The sequence below is a fragment of the Anopheles maculipalpis genome, chromosome 3RL (genome assembly GCF_943734695.1).
Source record: "Anopheles maculipalpis chromosome 3RL, idAnoMacuDA_375_x, whole genome shotgun sequence".
Taxonomy (NCBI): Eukaryota; Metazoa; Arthropoda; class Insecta; order Diptera; family Culicidae; genus Anopheles; species Anopheles maculipalpis.
The window spans coordinates 68,522,251-68,538,670 of NC_064872.1; the positions used below are offsets into that span (position 1 = coordinate 68,522,251).

Consider the following 16,420-nt stretch of genomic DNA (forward strand, 5'->3'; position numbering starts at 1 on the left):
CCTCCCCGATCGGATCTTTACTTCCTGATGCCGGCAGTTCATTTCTTGTGCTCCTGCGGGCATATTTGCATCCGTGTGGGAAGAAACAGAAAATGTAAATTTTCTTCTGTTTCGGAATATCGAGTGTTGCTTAAGGAAAATATACTTTTTTCCACAATATTCAGATGCATTTCTTCTTTACGATCAACTGTACAACAGCGCAGCAAATCGCTACAAATTGCTTTTCCCAATTTTCCAAACTTTTACGTCCTTTTCGGTGTTCGGTCCGTTTCTCCGTCAACCGCAACCAAATGTGACCGCCAGTACACATGTGTTCTTTCTGCCCTTTCGTTGGGCATTTCGGTAAGCTACATCGAACGGATGAAACGGTGATGGAAAAAAGGGACAACATTTCCTATCGAAAATCCATCAAATTAGCTCCTATCGGATTACGCGCGCGCCGTTTTTGGGTAGAATCCGGTATGTAACATGTGACACACGGACCCGCAAACAGTGTGCAAACCTTCCGGTAAGTAAACAGCATTTAAATTCATTACGATTTCGATTCGTTCGAAACCAACGGCACACTCCGTACGGGCGTACGGGCGAGCCCTGTTACAGTCGAGCAGCCGGAACGAAATGCATAAAATTTCACGCTCTTTAAACAACTCAATCACATCCTTCCGTGCGTGCTTACACGCAAGGGGTTGTTGGACAGTTGGACTGGCTGAAATAAATGTTGACGGCAAAAAAAAATCCCATAATTTCGATGAGCATCCGTGTGTGGGGAAAATAGTGGAAAAATCAAATTATACGATACAACCCGCAAGCCAATTATCACACACATAAAGCAGATCGGGTTAAGCGTGCGGCACGTGACAACTTGTCACTTGATTAGAAACTATTTAAGCTTCTGCAGACAGCACGAAGGAGTTCTCCTCTTCCTAGAGAACCGTTTATTTATCCGCTAATTGTTTAATCAGCGATTCAGAGATTTTCCAAAATCGTGCACGTGTGAGGCGCTCCCTTTGGCAAGCGAAAACCCGGTGAAAGAATAAACAAAGCTGTTACCCTTTACCGGTTTGCTTGCAAAGGACGCCACGTGGCGTACCCACTTGTTGACGCGTGTTGTCACTTAAATGAAGAAGCTAAGACACTCTCGCGCTCTACCGCATAGGAGGAGCAAAACGGCAACAATTTGGTGTTTTCCACCCGAACGCCCACCGGAGTGTGCGCAAACAAACAGGAGAGCTCGAGGAGACGATGATGGCGCCATTTCCTTTACATGGGATCGTTTACCGATTTGTGGCACGTGGCAGTGTGAGAAATGGCACATCAGGCACGCGTTTTGGCCCGCGGAGTAACGTAAAGCTAGTGGATAGTGGCATAGTGAAGTGGTTTCCGGGGTTTTTTGGGCCATTTTTTCCGGAGCACACATCCGGTGTTTGGTGTGAAAAGTGCATTTTAATAGACAGTTGTGTAGTCGTTTTTTTTTTTGCGCAATTGAAGTGATTATTATTATTTTCACTATCGTCATTAGCAGCCGGTAAAAGAGAAGAATCGGGATCGATTGTGTTTTGCTAATAACACTTAGATGTACGCGTGTGGTTGTGTTATGATATTTTGGGAAGCGGGAAATTAGTCCCGTGGGAAAAGATGGAAGAACTGTTTAGGAAATTAAGCAACTGTCGACAATATCGTTGAGAAAGGAATGCTCGAAGTTCAACAGAAGTTCTTTTTGTTTGGTTTTTAAAAATCGTTTGATATTCGATCTTAAGGTTATCTTTAGGTTTAGTCTATTAAAAAATAAGCCCTTTCTTCTCACCAGGCACCTTCAGGTCAAGGTCTAAAGAATTCTTGAATTGTTATTTCAAAGCTAGTACAGAGTGAGCAGTCACCAGAGACTTTAGTATTTAGGATGTCTCTTCCAAGAGGCCGCATCGGAGGTCCCAACAAAAGTTCTTCGTAAACTAGGCATTTTTCTTCTTCCTCAAGTCAAGTTACTTACTAGACTCATTGCAACCACGTAGTTGGATAGCCAGGCCTTACTGCGGGGGAACGTCCCGTATGTGATTTGAACCTCAATTAGTGATGGGTAGTGATCTCGAGAGCTACCGCGAGACCTCACCTCAATAACCTGTAGACTCAGAGCACGCTCTTCTGTTTCAAAAGGGAAGCTCTTCGCCCTTACGAGGTAGCTCTTTGCATTTTCCGAGCTCTTCACCATCACGAGATAGCTCTTCATACTCTTCAAGCTATTCGCGTTCAGTGAGCGAAGAGCTACCGGGAGGTCTAACGTCCTCTATAAAAAGAGCTACTTTAAACAACATTAACTCCGATCCTGCCGTGTGAAGACTGGCGATGTTTTTGCAATTCCACTCCGCCGTTCCGTGGTAAGTACTTTTAATTATCTTTCATAAGACGTTCTAGTGGTAGAGACGATAGCGGCACCGGTGTTTACACGGCAGGATCTGGGGTCAAATCCGATCTGGATCGTTCCTGGGCTAACTGTCCAACTACGTGGTCATTTTTCCAACTCGTAAACCATTAGTTGACTGGCCGGTCGAATAAGTCAACAAGGAGACGAATAAAAAGTATCCCAAATATTCTTACTTACTAAGTAGCCTTTTAATAGATTATGTTCGTGATTTGTTTGCTATAAAAGTTACCAAAAAAAAAGGCCGGTCGAAATCAAATGTATTTTAAAAACCTAAAAACTAAAGTAACCTTAAAAAACGATCAATTACACATTTTCGTTCTTTCAATTTCCATTCCTTTTCAAGCACTGGTTCTGCCTCAATGATAGCTTTACAGGACATTATTTTCACTTTCGCCCAATGCCCTACTGTGTGCCATTGTCCTGGGACAATACAGTCTTAGCACCTTTCCAGCAGCCCGACACACGTTCCAAGTGACAATGTTTATGAGATTATCGATCGCGATGAAACCACCGCAACTAATCCTCTCCAGAGGGGGATGCTACCTGATGTGTTCTTCACACTTCAGCAGCACACCTTGTCCATCGGTTTCCTTTTTTTTTTTGCATCCCTTTTTCCTTGCTTCTTCTCACCCATCATAACTGTTCATCCGTTTGGCCGCGTTGTACAAAAGCGGTGTCGGAAAGCACCGGACCGAAAACCGTTGACATTGGGAGGTCCGCTTTGGTATTGTCCTTGTGCTGCTGTGCGTTGTAGACCCCAGGCACAAGGGGTACAAAAATCTGGAAATCCAACAGGAAAAGAAAAAAAAGCCCGTTCCACACAACTGCGCACCGGGTGCACCGCTGTAACACGTGCTATAAAAGCGCCAACATGTTCTTGAGCCCACACGCGCACGCTGATCTGATTCGCGTGATAAAGTTAAACGCCACCTTCCGGTCTTTCCGGGCGCGTTGGTAGAATTCCGTTAAAGGGTATTTTTTGGACAGCTCCAACGGAAAGGTGTAAAAGCCACCGTTCGCAACAATTAAGCCATTAAGTTGCCGGGGTGCTGGAAGAAAGCAAAAGGGTCGGGGCGTCTGTTCGTCTGTACGATGCTGACCAGTGAAAGCAGCAGAGCGGAACCTGGTGACAGCTGCATTTGCATAAATCGCATCCAATGCAATGACTGTAAAGGACACAACTACGGGAAATCGATGTCATTTGTTGTACCAACAGTTCCAGACTTCCGTGGTGATTTCAACGATTTAGACCAAAAATTAATTACCAACTCTCGCACCAGCCACTCTCCACCACCGGTACAGTTTGTTTCCCTGCAGCCGTCACTTCAGTACATCCGGAGGAGGACCTCAGGAGGGCCTGCTAGCACTAGTTCCGGTGTTGGCACGCGTGCGGAAAATCATTTAACCAGTGGAAATCCCGACAGATGCATGTGTCGATCATAATCGGTAGAAAGTCCTTTTTTTTGCGTGCGATTTCTGGTTTACTCTACTTTCCGTTGAGTTTTGCGGGTTTTTTTTGTGTTTTTGCGATATTTTTATGAGAAATAAATTGCAAGCTATTGTGTAGCTGCATCGCTTTATGGGTATATTCTCCAACGAGGAGGTTTTTTTTTTGGTAGGGACAATCCCGTAGGGAGAGTTCGAAGGATTAGGGAGTTTGGACGGTTATCTTTAGTTGGTGCATTGGGTGTAATTGAATGTAATGCTTACAAGAGAAAATCAATGTAACGATTGCGATGGCAGAAGATTGATAATATTTAATGGATACTAAAATCTTATTAAGGGCAAATTTCTATAAGGAATATATCAACTTTGATTTCGTTTCCTAGCCTTTCTAATTCCTCTTCAAATATTACATGCATTAAAGCATACATTGCCCGCAACATTACACCTGGCATTGGTCCCTTTACCGAATCTGACCATCAGTCGCTGCACCACACGCAAAACGCGTCCACAGTTGTAGTGCACTTCCGGTTCTGGAAATATTTACAAACAATTGTGCCCTCTCTCGACTTGAATCGATGCGTTACGATCTCGTTGCGCCACTCAACTTTTGGGCCCGAAGCACGCCGTAACGACTCTAGTGGCCACTTGATAATCTATCAACATGCCGGTGTACCGTACCTCTCTACCTGTTTCCCTACCGGCAAGACCGGTTTCTGTGCTGACTTAGAAGGACCCTAAATTAGGCTACCGGAGGGTTATGTCTATGGAAAAAGAGAAACAAAAAAATGGAAAGTAAAATGATACTTTTTCCTTTTCCTTTGGCACGACCCGAACTGGCATTAAACACAATACCGAGATGGGTACGCTTGATAAGAGATGCAACGTAAGAACTCGATCGATTTTGGTGGCCACGTGCAGCCTGCAATTGCTTGAAGGTTTACCTTTTTTTTTTCTTTGTAGGCGCCCTTTTGTGTACCATAAGTTGAAGAAACTGAATACTAGGTGTAATTCCTGTGTTCTTAAGCTGTGGTTAACGGTGCAATCAGTACTACTTCCGAACGGATATTGATACCAAAGCAAACCTGTTGATGCATCGAGAATTTGACGAATTGCACAATTTCAGTTCCGCTTTGTTAACCATCTTTCAAGCAGATGATACGAAAAAAACGCGAACGTTACTTGCGCCCTAGCGCATCGACGCATAGCGAAGGGGCGTGCGGAAGTAATTTAATATTTTCGATCGAATGCAAAGTACTGTGATACATCGACCCATGAGAGATGTTTGTCAGTGTGTGTGTGTGTGCAGCACGCTGATGTAACGTAACCCCAATTGAATTTCGCAAACCCTGAAAAGGAGCGCCAGCGCTGTAATCATTATCGTTTACATCTGTAACGCTGCGGAACTTGTGTAAAACCAACGTTCATTTTCCCTATCGCTTAGCATGGGGCCCTGCGGATGCTGTATGGAGTGCTCTAGTTGGTCTTTTTTCTTTTGGAATATGAACCTGAACCTGATACGGATCGGATTCAATCGCCCCGTCGATCTGTGTGTAATCATTTTGTAAATGCATACAAATGCACTTTAACGGTTACAGTTGCTAAGAAATACCTGTCGAAAAGAGAACAATAGTGAAGTTGTTAATCCTGTATTTTATTCTATTCAATGGTATCGAACGGCATACCGGCTAGAAGTCAGTTTATAGATTGTTGATTTCAGTTAAAAAATTTCCAGTATCACATACACTGGGATGCTATATTTTTATAGCAGTTTAGTTCTTTCGTTGCGTTTGACCTGCTGATAGTTAAGTTTAATTGTTTAGCATTATTTCTTTGGTAAATGTTGAAATCTATTACGTACATCGGAAAAGACTTCAGAAACCCTCCCTCTCTCTCCCCTCTTCCTCCTTCCTGACGAATCTTTTTCTTCACTAGACGATATACGCCTAAATGCTGCAAAGCGCAACACATGTCGCCAATGGTGCGTAGCGTTATTTTTTTTTTTTTTTTTTTTTTTTATTCATGAGGGACGGCCTGGCCGTATTGCTTACAATAAACTTAAAATTAGTATACTCCTTTCCTCTTTGCAGGGAGACATTTCCTTCTCCGAGCTGTGAAAGGGCACCATATCCCGGGTGTGCGCGTAGCGTTATTTCAATGTGGTCAAAAATCAGACCTCAAGCGCATGTACTGCTCATTGCTTACATTTAGGCTTTTTTTAGCATTGTGACGAGCAAATTTCGCCAGGTAGAGTAAGGCTTAAACGCACAAGCAATAGAGCCCAGCGGGTTCGTGTTTAACCCAAAAAAAAAACGGACAGCAATTAAAGAGGTATATAGGATTAACAAAGTATGCGCTTAATGAGAAAATAAGATCCAGCGAAAAACGGTTATAAACACATAAGATGCCTAAAAACATTAGCTGGAAATATCTATCATTAGGAACTCTAATGACATGTAGGTAGGATTCCAGAGTGCAACCGCCTTTGACAAGTCTAGGTACATACAAACGTATGCGAATACATGTTAGAATAGCAAACCATTAACGGTAGCAAGGTGCAACAGTAAGAACAAAGGAGAAAGGAAGAATTAGGATTAAGGATATTTACTATATAAGGACCAAACGTGTTGTCAATAAACTATATTCAATCAATAGCTCACACAAGGAGATTTTCTTCATTTTTCGGTTCACTTTCCTTGCGCACAGCTCAAGTTTCTCACGCTGGATTCTGTCCACATCCGAACTGTCTAGCATCAGATCTTCGCCCTCTGTGGCAGATGTAAGGTAAAACATAAAGGCCAAGTACGAGAGGCCTTAAAGGCCGCGGGAAATATCCAGTTGTTGAAATCGTTGTAAAGGCATCGGTTCACGGGAAATTTAATGCTGTAAAAGCGAGAAAATTTCAAAAACATCTACGCTAACCTCTCGAAATTTAAAATCCTCCGTTGCCCATGCCCTTAAGGAGACGACCCCTGCATCAACAAACAACTGTCAGCCAGGGGGTGGTTTTAAAAATATAAACAACACAAATTCTTACGAATAAAACTGCTTCGCAAGCAGCAAACTGTGTGTTTGTGTGCATTTTTTTAGGCAAATTCAGTGCAAAATTAAGCATTTATTCATCATAAAACTAAAGTTCTTGACGTGATGATTTGCTAAATTGCCCAAAAGAGTGCGTTATCCTAGGCAAGCGCTAGTTGTTATCTTATCGTCAATTGAACGCTTCACCCATACACGTGATCATACCACATACAAGGCATTCTCGTACGCACCGCCAGCAAATGCATTTAATAACAATTGCATGTTTACAGCCGCACGCCGTTAGTTCGCATTGAGCAGCCGAGTAATACGCATAAGCCCGAGACGAACATCATGGCCAGCGGTGGTTTTAATCGTGTGCTATCAATCCAAAGCCATGTCGTTCATGGACATGTGGGAAACAAGAGCGCTGTCTTTCCCCTGCAGGTATGTTGTGTTTATAAAAATTCACGGCCATGTAAGAACACATTTAGGAAAACGTTTTTACACATCATCTCCACAGGTGCTCGGGTTCGAAGTGGATCAAATCAATTCGGTACAGTTTTCGAACCACACCGGGTACAAAAACGGTTTCAAGGGGCAGGTGCTGAACGAGAAGGAACTGGCGGACGTCTACGCCGGACTGGTGGACAATGATTTGCACAAACTTTACACCCATCTGCTCACTGGATACGTGGGCAATCCGGCGTTCCTCCGCGAGATCGCAACCATTCTCAAATCTCTACGCGCTGTGAACGAGAAGCTGATTTACGGTAAGGTTGGAGTGGGAGTTACTGTTTGTGTGCACTCCTCGGAAGCATCTATATTTAGATAAGCTTTGATTGATAGAGCGCGGCGGAGCAGTGGGACCAGTGGAAGTACTGGTTTTGCAACATTGTAGCACATTGTATGATGAGCTGTATTCTCCTTTACAGTATGCGACCCGGTGATGGGAGACGATGGCATAATGTACGTGCCGAAGGAATTGCTTCCTATTTATCGCGATGAAATTGTTCCACTCGCTGACATCATCACGCCGAACCAGTACGAAGTGGAGCTACTGACTGGAAAGGAGATCAAAACGGAGACGGACATTTGGGATGCAATGCAATGGTTTCACGAGAAAGGCGTCCGAACGGTTGCCATTTCATCGTCCGAGCTGGGAGCGAAAGATACACTGCTGGCGTATGTTAGCAATCGCACCACCACGGCCGGAACGGAAAAGTACCGACTAAGCATTCCGAAGCAGGGCAACAACGTTATCCGCTTCACCGGTACGGGTGATCTGTTTGCATCGCTCTTTTTGGCACACTCCACACTGACGAACTACGATATTGGTGCTACACTGGAGCGAGCAATTGCCACGCTGCAAGCGGTAATTACGAAGACGCTAAGCTTCATCCCGGAACCGGTACTCCAGGGTAAAGTGGCCGTAACGTCGCAAGAACGGGAGCTGAAGCTGATCCAAAGTAAGGCCGATATCGAACAGCCGAAGATTACTTTAAAGTGTGAAAAGATTTAAAGACCGTTATGGCGAATTTTGTGACCATCTATTTTATCAACTATGTGACGATTGTGACAATATTGGATGTTGTTTTCGAGAAATGAATGTATGCATTTGTGGTGAAGGCGGCCGGAAGCGTCTAAATATAACTTCTACAAATACAAGTGTACGAGCGTAATATTATGTTTTGTTTCATTTGCATAATTACTGCCGGAATATGAGCTGAACATTAATGTGTGTAATCTTCCGTATTGGTTGCCCGCGATGATAATAACATTGGAAGCATGCAACATTGTTGCAAGGTAAGGATGATAAGAGCCGTGCACCAATAAGCACTTATTTGTCCTTTCTTGTGTGTTATTTTGGTCTGCTGATAAACCAAATTTACATTTTTTTCTTATCTCTTTCCTGTGCTGTCCAACACATGGGAGGGATGGATTGCTTGAACACCAAAATTTAAACAATCCGCAACTATTGAAGAAGGCATTAAATCATTTAACAAAATGTGTACAAAAATATTTTAGAAAGGGCTCTAGGAGACTTTATTAAACTTACTTTATAAAATCGATTGTTTTGACATTTTCTCAAGAAAACCTTTCATTTGATTTTTTCCTGTCAACGTAAAATTCAAAATGGGCTCAAAAGCAGGGAGACTGCACTGTCACATCTGCTCTGTGCGTCATCCGCCAAACGTCAAACAAACTGACGCAGACGCAGAGAAAATAACCAAAAAGAAAGAAAGAAAAAAGAACGTAACGAGAGCAGAAGAAACGGTTTTGTTCGGAATCGCAACAGGGCAAACAAACCAAACAAGCGAAGTTGTTCGTCAATATCGTCCGTATTCGTCGTGTGTGATTTTTAGTTACAGCAGCTCCAAACAAAACGATGAGCGGTGCCGTGATGTTGTTTGCCTGCTCCAAATGCTTCTCGCGCCATCCGTTTGAGGAGTTGTCTCCGGGGCAGCAGCTTTGCAAGGTAACGTATACGTTTCCACTGGTGGCTCGCTGTACGCTTGGACCGCTTTTCTTTGACCAATGTTGAGGAGTTTTCGTTTGTGAAAATGCGATGAACAACAGTTTGCAAAAAGTTTCCCGCACACAGTGTGTGACTCTAGGCACCAGTAAGTGAAAGTAAATATGACGCCAACCGTACCGAGAAAATGGCATCCTAATGAGATGCGTGTGACGTGAATCAGTTCAAAATAGTTAATTTTGCATTGTGTAAGGTGGCACGGGAAGCAATGCTAGGTAGTGCATTCTTATTAATTACGCCTCAGCAAACGCCTAGAAGCGAAAAAAAGAAGTAATGCAATTTCCACTGCTGCCAAGTGGGAAAAAATGGCTATGTGTGAAAGCGTCATAGCATGGACGTGAATGTGTGTGCGTGTGTGCGTGTATGCGAGAGAGCGAGAGGGCTTTAAAGTGCGCTGTGGCCGTGAAAAGTGCTCGATGAAAATTCCTTACCTTGATCGTGATCAGCGAAGAGAGAAGCCTGAACCTTACTAATGTTTTTTTCCCTTCTGTATTTCCTTTCTTTTTCCCGGTAGGATTGTCGTGGATCGTTCCCGGTGGTCAAGTGTACCTACTGTCGCTCGGAGTTCCAGCAAACGACCAAGGGTAGCACGTCCGCTATCTGCCGGAAGTGTGAAGCGAACGTGAAGCAGTATGGAAAACCATCGGCCTGCGAGCTATGCAACATCATTGCCGCATTCATCGGATCCAAATGCCAAAGGTTTGTGTTATTGGAAAGCGTAACGTGCGTTTTGTGAGGTGTTCTTTGTTGCTTTGTTCACACCCATACACATACTTGTGTTCTGCATAGATCCTTTCCGTATCCCACCAAAAAACATTCCTTAAAAATGACATCCGCCCACAAACGATGAACACTGTCATAGGTTGTTTGTTTATGTCCTATGTTGTTGAAAAGCAATGCCTACTTTAAATTGTTGCGCTTTCTTTGTGAAATAGTTTGCCGTACTCATGGCATGCCGTTGTTTCGTACTCTCTACGAAACAATCATTCATATTGCACCATTTTACTGTTCAGTCAATTATCAATTTCTTTTTAATCCTCTTTTCCTCACTTGTTTTAGTGCAATAATTTAATAAATTGCATTTCACAATGTTTTTTCCTTCCAAATATGCTGCTTATTGCAATGTTCATCTTCCCATTCCTTCCGATCATCCAAAAAACACAAGGCTTCCATTCCTAATCGGTGCGCCTTTTAAAGTATGATAAAAAAAAAAACAACTGAACTATCTTCTGCCATACAAACCACATGAATCTTCCCTTCAAAGAAATCGTTTGATTATGACGCAAACATATTTGTACCATCCCCCCCGATTAGGTGTACAAACTCCGAGTTAAAATATGGACCAGCAGTAACGTGCGATCAGTGCAAACAGCGGTGCGCCTTTAATAGGCCCGATTATAAGGTTAGAATCGCAACCGCAGCAAGGCGATACAGTGCCCCACACAGTCTTCCAAAAGAAGCGCACGTACACTAAACCCGAGCCTCACACAGGTGGTGTGTTGATGGTGTGGCTACGCCAAAAACCAAAAGGCGCGATCCTCACTCACGCCTAGGACGCAGCATAAAAGCATTGGGGCGCCTGGGTGCGCGCATGATGAGAGAGAGAGAGAGAAAGCGTGCATACTCGACACATCTTCTCCCACAGAATCGAAGAGTCTTATCGAATCGAATGGGACAAACTCACGCACCCACGAACGCACGCAATCGATCGATCGGTCTTCCAATAAGAGATGATTGTGATGCGCCCGATCGGTGTCCGACCAATGCTTATCACACTGACAACGCCACGCCAAAACCCATGGCTCCTCAACCATGGCGTCAAACGATCCAACACCTTCTACTTCTGTCTGTGCGAATGCCATAGAGGGAACACTATTGTTCAGATACGATGCAGTTAAAGAAGATAGAAAGATTAAGCTAAATGAAGATATTGAATATAGTCGTTAAGTTAGAGTAGAAAAAGAAAAGCTATCTAAAGAGATAACTACTTTATGATACTTTAGCAACATTTAAATCTAATACTTCAATTACAATCGAAACTGGCAGGCAAACTTACGTTAGAAGTAGCACACAATCTTGTCATTCGTTGTCATTGTGGCGTAATTGAAAAACAAAAAAGAATAATGGAAGGGAATATTCCGAGCGTATTTTTGACATCTAGTACCTTGACTTAATGAAGTGTGTTACATAGACACATACATAATATAAATTATGATTATATTTTGGACAATGTATCAAACGTAATTAACCTAATTGATCCAATGATTAGGAGTCCAATGTTTAGAATAACAATAGTTTGCAAACGCAGCGTAAATTATGCAAATGTACAATTTAAAAACTGAGCAACATTCGCTACGAATATAACTTATGCTAAGTACTTGTAGTACGTATGCAATTTAAGTAACGTGCTAGATATTGTATTATAGCTAGTATATGACGCTTTAGATAGGTCGCTGTAACCGGGTTCGTTGACCACAAGATCACCTTACTTTGTGATCTAATAAGTCGTAAAGGCAAATAGTACCATAATGGGTTTTTTGTTTTCGACAGACAATTAAAGCATAAACCAATAGAATCGCCACTATAACAATGATTAGAAATTGTTAGCATGAGGGCATTTAATTTTTTTTGTGAGAATCGTCTTTTTTTCTCGAGTGTTGGACTATATATGTGTAACTGTGAGGGTTTATCAGAGTTTTTGATTAGTTTGTTCTGATTAATATTGTTTTTCTCTCTTTAAACCAACGACGCTTGACGAAGGGAGTGTATTTATTTTAAAACAAAAGGAAAATCAAAAGCTTGCATCAACTACTATGACAATTTAAGCTTGAAATAACGTTTTTAGGCTTGATTCTAAGTTATCAAGCAAGCGGTTGCTGCTGTCTAAGCTCCGGAACAATTCACCGAAACGGATATACTTATGTTTTGCGTCATAATCAAACGACCATTATTTTTGTTTCCTAACGCCATGCCTCGAAATTTAGTTATTTGGTTCATTATATGTTATGGACTAAGAGTATGACTGTACGCCACACGAAATCTCCAACGACGGAATAATTCAAGCCATGTGTGCCAGAGGTTGTAATACCAAAGAAGAGGAATGAGTTTTCTTTTACTTCTTCGTCAACTCAAGCCTCGAGAGGTTCTGTAGATTGTCTTAACTGATTTTGCTTGACTTTGTTTTACCCGTAACGGAGGATAGTCAGGATAGATCCGGTCTCGCAATGTGAAGACCGGCTACATAACCGTCACGGCTACCGGACCGCCCCGTGTGGAAGTTATATACGTTATAACACAAAAAATGTTTACTTTTAATATTGAAAAAAGGATTTATTTAGCTAAAATGAAGCACAAGAACAGTTCATGCATCTTAGCAGAAATAGCAAAAATAGCACTAGCTAAATAATAGCAAAATAATGACCAAAAAACTGTGGCATTACAAAGATCATTTAGAGGACATTCTGTAGAAGAAGTGTTGGTGATATTTGCGTTGCCCAGAGGCTTGCGATTGTCCGAGAGGGAGAGTGAGAGAGAAATTCCATTTATTTTCATTCCAACAATTGCATTTTTATGCGCGTATTTTGCCATGTTTCGTTTCTTTTTTGTTTATAATTTTTTGTTTACTTTCCGTTTTTCCTTCTCGTCAGGTTGATGGCAAGCTGCTTTGCTGGCTATGCACGCTGTCCTACAAACGTGCCCTCACGAAAGCCCGCCAGGTAGAGAGTGAACGGCGAAGGGCCAAGAAACGGGCGGCCGAAGGATCGTTTCCGCCTCCACTGTCCGGTAGTGGAACGACCGGCAGCAGTGGAAGCAGCGATAGGCGCGATCGTATGCACGACAAGATGAGCAATTCCGGCAGCAGTGGCGGTGGTGGACAGGGTAATAGTGGAGGAATGAATCTACCGGGCGGCGGCAGTAGTATGTCCGGTTTGCCACCACTGGGCGATCTGAATATGGGCCTTGGACCGGGTGCGGCCGGTGGGACGGGAGTTGATCGTATAGATAGTGGCGGTGGTGGAGGTAGCGGTCAAAGCGGTGGTGGACGAAACGATAATGGCCGACATTCGTCATCCTCCTCCAGCAAGAAGCCTCGCGCCGATACGGGTAAAATGATGGTGCCGGATATGCCGACCGATAAGCTGCTAATGAAAAGCGCCAACAGTGGCAGCGGTGGTGGCGGTGGCGGTTACGTCGATCCTCACAGCTCCGATCACGTGATCGCGATGACGCAGCTGAAGGAAACGATAGCAACGCTCCAGCGGAAGCTCAAACAGAAGGACGGAGTCATACTGGAAAAGGAGAAGGAGATCAGTGCCTGGAAGGGGAAACACTTTCATCTCGAGCAGGAGCTGATGAAAAAGTATAAGGACATGGAGAAGAACTACGAGTTCAAGCTGGACGTGCTCAACAAGAAGCTCAAGGCGCAGCTGCTCGAAATTGCCGCCCTATCGAAGGCAGTCAAGGAGCGGGACGAGAGCAAAAAGAAGAAGGCGGCAGCGGGCGGCTATTTGGCCACAACAAAGCTAAGCAAGGTAAGCAAATCGTCGGGCGATTCAAAGGACGGCATGGACCGGGAGAAATCGGCAACTGCGATCGGGCGTAGCGGTGGTGGTGGTGGTGGACGGAACCGGATGCTTGACGACGACGATGATGACGAGGAGGATGAAAATGGTAGCAACAAAGAGGATAAGGAAAATGACAGCGAAAAGGGTTCGGATAAGGGTGGTTCCGGGCGGAACACGCCCCGCGACAGTGGTAAGGATAGTCCGCGTGATGTGGATTCGGGTAAGGAAAGTCCAAGAGAGTCGGATAAGGAGGAGGAGAGTGAGAAGAAATCCACGAAACAGCAGTTGCAGAATGAAGACTCACAAAATGCGTCCGAGCCGGCGAACGAAGCGTACGACGAACAACCGAACAAAGCGAACAAAAGCAACGGATCCTCGACGAAGGACGAGGAAGACTCGGACAGGGAGGAGGAGAAGGATGACCGCCGTAGTTCGGATCGTGGTTCGGAAGATGGGTCGGAGGCTGGTTCGGACCGTGGATCGGATCGGGGCGGATCCGGTCGTGGTTCGGATCGAAGTGACAACGATTCGGACAAGGAAAGCGATCGGGAGGATCATTCCGAGAAGGGTGGAAGCGATAAAGATAGTGACCGACGCGATGGATCTAGTAGTGGTTCCGAGAGTGATCGTGATTCAGATTAAGGATCGAACTGTTGCGACAAATTTCACGTGTGACAAGGTAGACCATCTAGAAATGGATGGGGTTTCTACCGCTTATTGAAAGAGTACCAGTTCCCACAACAAGCTATGCCCTATGCTCCATTTATTTTAACGCTATTGAACTTAGAACAAATGCAGGAACGTGCCAGTTCGTGTACATAAAAAAATCTGTGGCTACATCTTTCCATCATACTCGCAAGTATTGGGTGTCTCAAAGGATAATAATTTAATTGTATATGTTCGTATAACTATATTCAAGCAGCTTCTTTTAAACCTATGATCAATGACCGCCTACCTGGGTACTGTGTGCACTTAAATTCATCAATATCGTTTGATAGGGAAGTCGTACACATTTTAAATTTATAGAATGCCTTGTCTTGTGTTTCACCTTTCCGTGCAAAAAGAAAATTTTCAAATTGGTTTTAAATATTTTTTTCGATTGGTTTCGATTTTCGTCGTTAGAGGAGTTAGCATTTTTCCGGATTGTAAAGCTATTGTATCTTTTGACCTACTCATCGTATGGGCATAAAAAGTTCAGGAAAGGTGAAGTTCTTTGCTGTCTAACGAAGAACATTTAGATGAGATTCTTCTATTTATTTTTCGCTTCCAAAGCTTTAACCACCTCACCTTTCTGTAAAATTTTATGCACGTACGACGATTGGATGAAGTATATTAGCTTTACAATTGCTACGGAAAATTGCTATCTCCCATACGAAATGTATGGACTGCAAGGGTAGGCGGTCGTAGAAAATGTTGTATTTTTTTTGTTCGTAGACACTACGGTAAAGAAATATTCCCTGTCCGTTCTTCAATAGCCAATAGCCCTCATTTTAGTTCGTGGAGTTGGGCGTTCTTTTTATATTGTTCCCAATTACTGCATCGCAAACAGATTCAAACCGATTTTCGGTTGGCTGCCGAAGAAACATCCTCCAGGCAATGGGATTGAAGTTGCAAAAAAAATCTCGGTAACAAACTCGATCCGAAGCTTAAAATATGTGAACAAATGAACAACAAATAAAGATCATTTAAAATAAATCACCACCCGTCGGTTTTTTTTTGTTTTTTCGAAAGTAATAATATATTTTGCTTCCTTTCTTTAAATCCGTGTAAAGCAACTCCCTACTAACAGTTGTTAATGACTAATTTAGGACGTTCACCACGCTCTAACCTTGCCTTGGGTAGCGTCCGTCAGTATCCATGTGTTGCGATCATGCTTCTTCATCGACATCTGCTTGTGGCGCGGATGGGTTTTGCAAATTACATACAGCCGCTCCTGGCGCATCACAAAGTAACAATCTTTGCAGCGTCGCTTTAGTCGACCCTTCACCTTAAAGCCGCTGACCAAGTTCAGCAATGGTATGGGGCGGGCCTGCAGAAAATGTGGAATGCACACCGCTTGCTGGTTGCATTGGTTGGTGAGGGGAGAAGGTTTGGCCGGAAATGATAGCGAGTGGAAATATGAAACCACCCCAGACGTTGCCGGTCGCAGTGCTGTCGGAACCTCGATGGAACGTGGAAGCGATACGGTGCAAACCGTTCGTAACCGTGTGAACAACGTTCCCCACATTGTAGTGCGGTGCGCCCACACACTAAAATGGAAAGTGTGTTCCAATTAACAATTCAGTAAAATTAAGGATTTTCCACGAGTATTTTCACGCAAAAGCTTACCTTTTCACGCGACAAAGAATGTAAACAAACTTAGCAGCGTTATGTCATATGAACCTGGGACAGTGGTAGGCGTGCAGCTTTGAGAAAACTTTTTCCGTTGTATGGCACTTT

The 16,420-nt window shown here is 43.5% G+C and overlaps 4 protein-coding genes across 4 annotated transcripts in view; 2 read left to right on the forward strand and 2 right to left on the reverse strand.

Annotated features, from left to right (window-relative positions):
* The window catches only part of LOC126560916 (cadherin-89D-like), a 199,950-nt gene that overhangs the window by 123,144 nt on the left and 60,386 nt on the right, over positions 1-16,420 (reverse strand). The window lies entirely within an intron of this gene.
* On the forward strand, positions 7,151-8,428 carry LOC126562671 (pyridoxal kinase). The gene is made up of 3 exons (XM_050219234.1): positions 7,151-7,327; positions 7,404-7,653; positions 7,816-8,428. Exons 1-3 carry the CDS (start codon positions 7,235-7,237, stop codon positions 8,400-8,402), a joined length of 930 nt encoding a protein of 309 aa, XP_050075191.1. The 5' UTR covers positions 7,151-7,234; the 3' UTR covers positions 8,403-8,428.
* On the forward strand, positions 9,230-14,623 carry LOC126561836 (protein FAM76B). Its single transcript, XM_050218169.1, has 4 exons — positions 9,230-9,359; positions 9,931-10,115; positions 10,731-10,818; positions 13,064-14,623. The coding sequence occupies exons 1-4, from the start codon at positions 9,270-9,272 to the stop codon at positions 14,621-14,623; spliced, it is 1,923 nt and encodes a 640-aa protein (XP_050074126.1). The 5' UTR covers positions 9,230-9,269.
* LOC126563268 (uncharacterized) lies at positions 15,760-16,208 on the reverse strand. The gene has a single exon (XM_050219899.1). It carries the CDS (start codon positions 16,206-16,208, stop codon positions 15,795-15,797), a length of 414 nt encoding a protein of 137 aa, XP_050075856.1. The 3' UTR covers positions 15,760-15,794.